At 30.3% G+C, this 11,484-nt stretch overlaps 1 protein-coding gene across 1 annotated transcript; it reads right to left on the bottom strand.

Moving 5' to 3' along the window:
* Positions 1-3,957: 3,957 nt before the first annotated feature.
* On the bottom strand, positions 3,958-8,586 carry LOC113856179. Its single transcript, XM_027487897.1, has 3 exons — positions 8,529-8,586; positions 4,594-4,802; positions 3,958-4,322 (listed from the first exon to the last, which is right to left on the bottom strand). The coding sequence occupies exons 2-3, from the start codon at positions 4,780-4,782 to the stop codon at positions 4,227-4,229; spliced, it is 285 nt and encodes a 94-aa protein (XP_027343698.1). The 5' UTR covers positions 4,783-4,802; positions 8,529-8,586; the 3' UTR covers positions 3,958-4,226.
* Positions 8,587-11,484: the final 2,898 nt, after the last annotated feature.

The following is an 11,484-nucleotide window of genomic DNA, read 5'->3' as shown; positions in this document are numbered from 1 at the left end:
ACCTGTCTTTTTATATGGAATTCTATTTTGTAAAAAACATGTTGTTAACAAGGTTTCATTCCAAAGGTTATCAGGTGCATTAGAACTAATTAAAAGAGCATTCGTCATTTCTTTTAATGTTCTATTTTTTCTTTCAGCTATTCCATTAGATTGAGGTGAGTAAGGAGGTGTAACTTCATGAATAATTTTTTCTTCTTCACAATAATCATTGAATAAGGTGTACTTACTACCTCTATCAGATCTAACTCTTTTAATACTTTTATTTAATTGATTTTCTACTTCTGCTCTATATAAAAGAAACATGTTAAAAGCTTCATCTTTATTTCTAATCAAATATACTCTGGTATATCTAGAAAAAATCATCAATAAAAGTCACATAATATTTTTTTCCACCTCTAGTCATAATTTGCTTTAAATCTCCCAAATTAGAATGAATTAATTCTAGTATTTCGATGTTTGTTTCTATAAGTAAGCATGACTTTTTAGTTATTTTTTATTCCACTTATATTTCACATTTGTTTAAACAACCATTACTAAAACTAGAAATTAAACCTTGATATTGTATTTCTTTTATATAAGAAGCACTAACATGTCCTAATCTAGCATGCCAAATATCCATACAGTCAAGCAAATAAGCAGAAGATGAAATATTTTCATTGATAACATAAGCAACATTGAGTACAAAGAGTCCCTGTTTACAATAATCTTTTCCCACAAACACATTATTTTTTGTCATCACAATTTTATTAGATTCAAAAGACACTTTGACTCCAACTTTCTCCAGTAAACTAACAGAAATTAAGTTCACCCTAATACTAGGCACATGGAGCACTTCGTTAAGAGCCAGGGTCTTGCCAGATGTGAGCTTCAGAAGAACTGTTCCTTTTTCAATAATTTTGTTTGCACAGATGTGCTTGGTAGCCCCATAGTCTACCACTCAATTACTCACATTAGCCATTAGTAAGGCTTGAGAAATGACCACAACTATAATATCATCTCCTTCAACCAAATTTGTATTTGGTTTTGGAGGATTATCACTTTTCTTCCTGTGTCTGCATTGAGCAGCACGATGACCAATTTTGCCACAAACAAAATAATTTCCTCCACCAATTTTAAAAGTGGGATTATTCACTTTTGGAACATAAGGTTTATTATAATGAGACCTTTGATTAGGTTTGTTGTCGTACCTTTTCTTATTAGCTTGTATCATGTTTGCCCTTGATGCCAATGCCTTTGCCCTTGCAGCCTTGAGTTCCTTCCTATTTGTGTCCTTAATGATAATGTGAGTGATAAGTTAAGCTAGAGACAACGATTTATTCTTATGTTTTAGTTACTGCTTATAATCCTTCCAAGATTTTGGTAATTTTTCAATTAGAAGATAAAATTCTTAGACAGTATGATCTTCTTAGCTTTCATGTTTTCTAGCAACTTGTAGTATTCATTGATCTGAGTCTTGATATCTTCTTCATTGTTCATCTCCCACTTATAATAATGTCCAATAATGAACTTCTCTCTTCTGGCATCCTCAGCAGTATATTTGAGAATCAGAGACTCCCAAATTTTGTTAGTTTCCTTATAGGAACAATAGACATCAAACAATTCATTAAACAATGTACTGAAAATAGTATGTTTACAAACCTTGTTAGCAGAAGTCCAGTCTTCCAACAATTTTGGGGTAGCATTTGAATCTGGCTTCAGTTGCGTGAAAGCATGAGTTACGCTGTGCAGGTCAAGAACACAATAGACACGCTCCTGCCATTGTTTAAATTTTTTCCCTTGGAACATTTATATCTTTGACATGTCTAGAAAAGGTTTCGCATAGTTGATTGCGGGAACAATTGGATAAGGTGGATTCATGTTGATACCGTTTTCATGGTTATTTGCAGCGTTGTTGATAGAGTTTTCATTATTTATTGATTCAGTCATAATCATTAAGATTGTTGCCAAAGTGACCCGAAATAACTAATAAATAATTTAGTCTAAGGCGTGCAGAACACTATCTTTAAGGATTATTTCAGTGTAGTCGAAAATCCTCCAGGATACAGTAGACTCTTCTTGTCTGAATGTACAAGGCTCTTAAGAACTAGCAAGCTCCAACTCATAACCCAAAGAAATAAATATAATAAAAGTCTGTGCATCTTCCGTGCCGTTTCGTGTGATTTTCTCTAAAGATTAAAATACCTTAATCATTATAATTGCTCAAGTAAACGTTACATATAACTGAAGATATGATTAATAATAATAATAATAAAATTAGAGTAACAAAATAAAATTAATAATTAATAAATTCTTTTAAAATATAATTATATTATTTCCAACAAAGGTTAGGCCAAACAAAATACATTCAGATGGTCAAAATTAACTCACACAATGGCTGGACGTAGAAAGCTCCATGCTTTTCTATGGAGTAGGTACAAAAACTTCATCTCCTTGCTTTCATTGATGAAAACATTGACAAAGAAAGATGAAAGAGTATTTTTACCTTACTTGGATGTTCAGAGAGCAATCAACATACTCCTTTCAACATGCAAGGGCAAAAATGATTCTCTTTGGTGCAATGGAGGTTGCGGTTTCAAGTTTTGTAGAAGGAAAAGTGGGAAAACTTTGCTCAAAGCATGGAAGGGGGATTGCTCAAGGTTTTTTTGGCTGTGAAGGATGGTGGTTTTTCACCTTAAGCTTGCTGGAAAATGAGAGAAAAGATGGTGGGGAGAGATGAGAGAAAAACCGTGAGTGAGTGAGTGAGAGTTAAGGCGTCTCACATTGAGGGAAGGAGAGTGAATGTGTAATAGAATCTCGTTGCCACATATGTTAAAATCATGCACGGGCACCATGGACTTTTCACACACTTAAAAATCTGAAAGAAAAACCTTGCTAAACTCAAAATTTCAGCTTAGTAAGACTTGAACCTACTATACTTTAAGTCCAAGAGAATGGAGTAGCCTATCCACCGATACACCACCTTTATTAGTATATAAGAAATTTGGAATTCTAAATAATTCAAAGTATTAGAAAATCTCATCTTTCAAAAATAAATCAAATATGTATTTAAAGACGAATTATTTTAACAAAATAAAAATAAGTACTTTTATCTCAAAACTTATTTAATCAACATCGTAAAATTTTACAAAATGCATTAAATTACCTTTTAAAAAGAATAAATCGTGCTAACACACATGTAAAAATTAGGATGTTACAAATTGCACATTAGTTAAAAAGTATAATTAAGCCAAATTTTAATACTTATTTGAATAATTCTCAAATAAATATGTTTAAAATTTGTCATTTTTTAAATCTCAAATATCTCCAAATAATTATTCTAAATGTTCTCTTTCTATTAACTTCTTTTTTCTCATCTTGAATCTTAACTATTTATACTCTTAAAATTTCTTTTATTTTTAAACATTTACTCTTTCGTTTCTAAAACTGAATAAATAATAAAATAAATTTAAGAGAAACTTTTTAAATAATTAATTTGAGAAAGAAAGTTTTTGATAAGTTTTCCCGTTCTTTTTTGGGCAAGTTGGTTTAATCCAATGTGTTTGGGCCTTAAGGGTCATAGCAGTAACATTTCTAAAAGCGCTTTGATCTAGCCCATAGATACTTTGAGGCCTGCTTTTTTTCCGAGTCTTAGAACAGAAATTGACCGAAAAGAAAAGAAACAAGCCATGACCCAAAACACAATTAACCTTAAAATGCAAGCTAGGTGTGGCTGTTCTTTAATGCAGCAGAGCATCCATATGTACTCACTGAAAAGATGTCTTCAGATTTTGGTGCAATGTCCATATTTCCAATATCAACATCCTACACCGGTGGAACAGAAAAGATAGGGAAGAGAATTGATGGTAGGGACTTTATTAATTGGATCAGTTACCATATTTTAAAAGTAACCAGGCAATGATACCATCCTATAAAAGTCAAAAGGAATTCGATAAGTAATTTTGATGTCGTTTTTCAATCAGAATTAAAATTTCGTCTTGATAAGAGACCTGCTTTTAGATTGTCGCGAAGTACCGAAGTGAAACTCTAATTATGATTGAAAAATAGTACGAAAAAAACCTAAGGTACTTTACCTTAGTATTGTCTTACTAGGAAAGATAGACTCTTGATGAATTTTTTACAAACAAAATTTTGTTCCAAACAGCTTCTCTCTATTTATTTAAATCTTAATATAAGGCATGACCACCTGACTCAGTTGAAACCCAGTTAGTGGTTCAAAAACAAGAAATCTAGTCTTGTACAGTCGTCTGAAGAGGCAGAGAACTTTCAACTTCTTTTGCGGCATTGGAGTGCACTTCAGCAACTGCCTTGGACAAACCAAACATCTGAAATTGATCCAAAACCACACTATATCAGCAAATGATAAAGGTGATGTAAATAATTTTTCTCAAGAAATTTAAAGGACTGTTTGGTTTTAAATTTTTTTCTGTTTTCACTTTTAATTACAAACTTGTCACCTTGTTTTCATTTTATTTCCGGTTTTCAAATATTTGTACAAGAAAGGTTGAAAACAAGTAACAATTTTGTAATTGAAAAAAAAATAAAAATAAAAACAGAAAATATTTTTTGAAACCAAACAGCTTCTTAGGTACCAACCTTTTGAATTGTTTTCTGGAAGCAAGTTTTGTGTTCGTCCATGGAAGCATGAATAAACTCGTCAATGTGATCCTTCAAATCTTCCAAGAAAGCAGATTCCTCATTCTTCTTCTTTCGACATGAAGTAACCGGTGGGGCAGTTGTAGCAGATGAAGTCTGCTTTTCAGGTTGGCTTTTCTGAGTGTTCATACTCTCCAAGACTCCGATAGCTAAAACAATTTACCCCACAAACTCAATTATCATCAGGAAATTAATTAAACATTACCGTCACAAACAGTAAAACTATATTATCTCCATGAACCAAAATATTAAAATGCAACGATAATAATTTTGATTTAACTTGTTCTAGTGAGGCAGGGCCTTAAATTCATGGAAAACTAAAAGGCAATAATACACAATCTAAAATTCCATTCAATACCCTAGAAAATATGAGAGAACACTATCCCTAAACAATTTAGATAGAACACAAGTCATGCCCTGCAGGAAAAGAGAACAGCCAGATAAAAGTAAACATATCAACTCTCACGGACTATAACTTTTTAAATGAATTATTGAATCAAATACCTAATCATCAACCAAACAATAGAAGAAAGGTCACAGCAGCATCAACCTTGGAACTATGCCCCCAAAGGAAAACATATGAAGTCAATTAGAATACTACTCATCCCAATGTATGAACAGCTCAGGCGGTCAAATAAGTTCCTTAAGTTTATCTCATCCAATCTAACCTATAGAGTCTAGTCAACGAATTTAAGTACTCAAATCAAAAGGATGTCCAAGTCCAGTTAATGCTTTCATAAACCGTTCTAACAATTACTTCGAAGTTGCTCAGGAGAATTAGACAAATAGTAATAAACTAGCCAAGGCATAATGATCCTTTAGAGGGGAAGAAACTGCATGGCATAAAATCAAATCAAAACATTCACAAACACTACTCTTCAAAATCAAAACACACATATCTTAAGTTATCTCGACAACATAAAATATAATATCCTCCCAAAATATTCATATTCACATAGTTAAAATAAAATTTAGAAAAAAGTCCACTTTACCCCCTTCTATGTTGGGTCATATACAATTTAGACTGACTTTTGAGTGTGTGTAACGCGATGCCCTATACTTACCATCATGTATGAAGAATCCCTTTCGTTGTAGAGACATCCAATTTCACCGTTAACACATCACGTGCATTGTTTTTTGGACAAAAATACCCTTCCAAACCCCTAATCACTTGTGTTTTAAGGTCAATGTCTGGCACCAACTGCTGTTACCTTAGCTTAGTGGAAGTGAATTTTTTTACCTTGGTTTGGTGCTGTGAGAGGTACACTTGACACTAACAATTTTACCAATTCTAAACCCAGGAAGTACTGTGAATACAACTGGTGGATTTGATTCCACGTCTGGTCTAAATAGAGGAACATTTCATCATTCACACTTTCCATGTACACATCAGAGAATCTACACCCTTTCCCCACTTCACAATAATAAACCACATTTTGTTCAATGGCATCCACAGCAGCATCAACATCCCAACCTGAAAGCTCTCATCTCATCCACAATCAACCTCACAAAGTTCCAAACGGACTTAACCACATGGTGAAGGACAGTTATAAAGTGATTAGGACTTAATCCTAATATATGAACATTATCAAGCACAAATAATTGACCACTTTGATTTAATCTCTTCTCAATTGACTTGTTATGCCTATTAGCTTCCTCTAACTTCTCTCTAAGAAAAATAATATTGGAATCCTTAAGCCACACTTGTGACTCCAACTTCTTCCCCATGATCTCATAGGTCTTTGTAACACTCTACCACTCCTTTGATTCAGCTACAGGAATTGTTGTATCAGGCGAAGGATCAAACTGTTTCTTCAAGTAACATTGCTTAAGCTCAGACAAATTCTTCAACTCATAAGCTAGCCATAGATCAGCAGCTTCAATTCCATCATGGTTAAAAGGTGATTGAGCAAATTGTAGCTGAGCATATGCAACCTTAACAGTTGAAATGCTAGCAAACAGCTTTGCAAGAAGTGCTCATCACCACGCTCTTCCTCATGGCCTTATCTTTGGACAAACCATGTTGGAATGTCAACCAAAACCAAATAAAAAAAACTCCCTCAAGGCCACTGATCTCGAATGCTGAATCTAAGCCACCAATCCTAGCTGCAAGCCGTCATAGTAGTCATCACAGCGGATCACGACCATGAACCTGCAAAGCCAAGTTTGAAGAACCATGACATTGAAGATGCTAAAAGCCATAACCACCACCACCAAGCTTAGAAGTGTTGCCTAAATCACCACAACCCTTCCGCCAAGTCGTCATCAAAGTCAAGCAATGGCCAAGAAGAAGACAAAGAAGATGAGGAAGGAGATTATGGATTTGAGGGCATTTTGTCCAAGAAACTACGCACATGAGGAGCACGTTGTGCGTTAACAGTGAAATTGGACGTCTCTACAATAGAAGGGCTTCTTTGCAAATATTGGTAAGTATAAGGTGTCGCGTTGCACACTTTCAAAAGTCAAGATCTAAATTGTTCATGACCAAACATACAAGGAGATAAAGAAGACTTTTCCCTACAATTCATACATCACAACTGTCCCAAATGGACACTTGCAAGAGTGAGCCAACAAATTTAAATGATAAAATCTAGAGGAGTTACCAACTTACCATTAACATAATTAGGTTAAGATAAAAAAAAAAAAAATTGAAAAACCCTTTAAAAATTTGAAATCAGTGTTCAAAAACAAAGTCAAGTTCAGCAGGCTGTTTATGCAGAGAGAAGCTGGAAATTAAAATAATACCAGTTACGGGACCCCACTGTACATTAGTCCTAGCATGGTTATATCAAAGACCCAAAGTCAATTATGCAAACTATAATAACTAAAACATATTAAATTTTCCACATAAATAAAAGAAATAATCAAGAAAATTGAACCATAATATTTACAAGCAAAACAGAATAAATATAAAACATGAATTTGAATATTTAAAAGTTGTTGGTCATTGTATTAGAGTCTCCATGGCCATGTGGTCAAGGATCTACACGTTATTAGAGAAACGTTCATACCAAGACAAATGACTGCACCCAAAGAAGAAATATAAAGTCTAAGCTATCAGCTAAATTTCCCAAAAATCAGTTATAGCATTACATGTTGTTAGATACAGATCACCCACAAAACACAATCCTTGATTTCTGAAGAAAATTGACATTAGATTTAAAGGAACCAAAATCTGAAACTTTTCATGCTTTAAGATCCTTATGTTAGCCTTGCAAAGAAATAAACAGTGCACGATTTCGACTTGTGTAGCACAACTAATGGAAACAAGTAACAACTATTGCCAGAAGAATAACTCATGCCAATTATGCAAAGAACAGTTCTAAATTCGGAATGAAACTTATGCTAACCAACACCAAATAAGAAATAGAGTTTTTAAGATAAGAAGCATTTTATCTTCCCAAAGAAACAAACAGTGCATGATTTCAAGTAGTGTAGTGAAACAATCTATGATCAAGAGCTGCTATAACAAGAAATCATGCCACTGATGCATGGAACAGATAAAAGATGGAAGGAAAACTGGTATTGACTAAGAACAAATTCAAACCTAGAATTTTCATTATTAAAACCCTTGTGCATTAGATTTCCAAAGAACAATTCAATAACAGTCCAAATTCATATAGAAATATAAACAACAGAATTTTGAAGTTTTAAAATGAGTAAAAGCGTAAGTGTATAAGTACAAGGCATATTGATGTTCCTATCATCACTTAACTCTTCTTCGACTTCAAACCAATTTCCTTTAGAGATTAATCAATTAATTAAGTGATTGATTGATTAATTAATATGTAACAACAGAACGACCCGGTAACCCTAACAATCGTTTCCTTCAATACAACTGGAATAAAAAAAAGAAGGGGAGAAAACGAAGCTACCTGATGAGACGACTTCGAAATTAATTCAGAAATTCAAACCACAAACATTGAAATGGCTAAGCAGAAAAGGAAATTTTTGGTGGATTTTATTTTGAATGAACCGACGCTGTCACTTCCTTGAACGAGAGAAGATTAAAAAACAGAGAAAAAAAGAGTACGTTTGGAATCCTTATAAAAAAATAGAAAACTTATAATTGTCAAATAAGTTAATTTTAATATTTTTTATAAATTATTAAAATAAATTATTTTTATTTTGTTTTAAAAATTGTTATTAAGTTTTTGTCATAGAACCAAACAAAATGGGGAAGAACTTGTGAAAAATATTCATTGTTGGAGACACAGAATAATATTCTAATATAAAAAAATCTAGATGAAAAGCGTGATTTATAACAAGAGAAAGGTAAATAATATATCTATTTAAAAATATTTTTAAAATAAAAATAAAAATTAACTTTTATTAATATTATTTTTTAATTCTTTAAAAATATTAAATTTCATCTTTCTAATTATTTAATAATTGAGATATTAACATTTTAATTATGTGTATTAAATTTTAGATAAATCTCATTATTATGAAAATATAATCTTAAATTCAATAGTTACATATATTTTAAAAATGTATATCATATATTAAAATAAAATTATTCAATGAAGTGTTAAATAAGTTTTTATTCATATAATTTTTATAAACTTAATACATATAAATGAAAAATTCAATCTCACCCAATGAGATAAAGTGTGTTGTTATTGCTGTAATTACTATAAAAAATAAACATTGATAAGTTTTCTTTTAAAATAACTTGATTATCACCCATAATTTTTTGTAATTGATTAATTATGTAAAAAGTTAAAAAGATAAATATATATATAATTCTTTTACAAGACTTTTTTATTTATTTGTTAAACAATTATCTAACATGACAAATTTAAATTATTTTTTAGTTCTTATAAAAAAAAATTTAATTTAATTTTTATTGGTTAAAAATTGTATAGTAATACCTATACAAAAAATTATTTTTAATTTTATTTTTATTGTTGACATTTTCATGTCAGTGTGAAAGTGATATTTTTTCATCATGTTTATATTTTTTTTCATGTCGAGCTTCATATCTTAATTTGTTTTTAAATAAACATTACCGTTAGTGTAACATCCTCGTTGTTGCTAAACGATTAATTTATTAATATAGTTCTAAGTTAAAGTATAGTATTTGATTTTTTTAGAAAAAAATTGGGATAGAATTAACATGAGATGCTTTAGACAAAATTGTTAGGTATATTTTTAAGAAATTTTGGTAATTTTTAATTTTAAAATTTTTAAGTTTCAAAAAGTGTCAATTTGTATTGGTTAAAATTGTTGTATAAAGCTAAAAAATAACATTTTATTTTAAAAATAAAAATATAATAATAATAATTATAAAATATTTATATTTATTTATAAATATTATTTGGAATATAAACATAATTTTTTTTATAATTAATGAGTATTTCTGGATTTTCTGGTTAATTTTAAGTAAATTAGTTATATGCTCAAGCAGAAATTGCGTGTAAAAATTTTAGACACCAACTAAAGGATCAATAGTGTCAAAAATTATTTTATAATTATGTTTAATATATTTCATGATTATTTTTAAATTTTAGGATTTTTATCTAATTATTTCAATTAATTACAAAAGAATTAGTAAAAATTTTAATATTATATTATTATTTTTACTATTTAAGATAAGATCAATTCATTCAATTCATTTTCTTCTCTCTTGGCTGTCGTAGAGTGCTCTTCTTCTCCTTCCAAAAGCTTTGAAACTTCTTTGACTCTAATCTTTTGATTTTTCAAGTAAGTTCATTAAATTTTTTTAATATTCCATCTATTTTCATCATTTTGAACACTTTGAACCAATTAATTTTTTTTATTTTCTCCCTCTTTTTGGGTGCTGGAACAGTGGCATGAGGGTGAGATTTTGTCCAAAATTTTTGTTTCTAAATTACGTTTTAATTAGCTTAATCCTTCTATGTTTTATATAAATAATTTTGGTGCTTTTTGTTTTGTTAAAAATGCATTTGAGGGTTCAAAACCCTTGGTCTAGAGGTGTTGTCCCAAGAGTGTTATCAGGAGAAAATAATTGTTTTTAATCACCTTTAGGCTTATAGTATTCCATTTACATCATAGAAAACAATTGTAAGACTCGTAAGTCATTTTTGCGAAGATTAGAAAATGATAGTTTCAACTCACTAGTAGAAGGTTGGGTGATTAATGCCTTTTAACATTGATCATGATTATGTGTAATTATTTGGTTAAGATCGTGATTTGAGAAGTGGTGAAAAGAAGTTGTTGGTGAGAAAAAAATCGGTATACACTTTAAGGTAAAGGGGGACATATCTATTTTCAAGGGTATAGTAAAAAAATGTTGAGAGATGTGTGTTTTATTCCTTGCTATGTATGTATAAATTATTTGAAGGAATTTATAATTATTTCCATACTTATTGTACAATTGTTTGATATTCCTTTTGAGATTGATTTTATGTGTGATGATGCTTCTATGATAATTGTTTGTTGAATTCAGTATAAATAATTGATTGCCTAAAATATTTGAGGAATGAACTATCATTCATGTGGAGTGAGCATATAGAAGGTATGTTGAAAGTTGAAAAGAATTAGAGAATTGTGAAATAAAGATGTAAAAAAATGGAAAGATTTGAAAAAAAAATTGATGGTTTTGAGACGTGTTTTAGAAATTGATAAATGCAATTGTGGTTAATTTTCTTCTTAAGAAAATAATTTTTTTTAAAAAAAAATCTTCTTTAATTTCAAATGGTTTGGTCAAAATTTATTTAATAGTTTTTATACATTTAAAGTATACCTATATACATATTTAAATAATTTAAAGTATTATAATTCATTTTAAAGTATTATTTTAAATGAGTATTTTGAAATGTAGTGATAATTGGAAAAAAGTATTTG

Source organism: Abrus precatorius, unplaced genomic scaffold (assembly GCF_003935025.1).
Source record: "Abrus precatorius isolate BTA unplaced genomic scaffold, Abrus_2018 Scaffold11, whole genome shotgun sequence".
Taxonomy (NCBI): Eukaryota; Viridiplantae; Streptophyta; class Magnoliopsida; order Fabales; family Fabaceae; genus Abrus; species Abrus precatorius.
This window is presented reverse-complemented; position numbering and strand designations above follow the sequence as displayed.

What these genes read in the sequence shown, in the direction of transcription:
- LOC113856179 (XM_027487897.1), bottom strand. Translation starts at nt 4,782, where the DNA reads ATGAACACTCAGAAAAGCCAACCTGAAAAGCAGACTTCATCTGCTACA. An exon ending in TCCAGAAAACAATTCAAAAG is followed by an intron (nt 4,323 to 4,593) that starts GTTGGTACCTAA and finishes GATCAATTTCAG; the next exon opens with ATGTTTGGTTTGTCCAAGGC.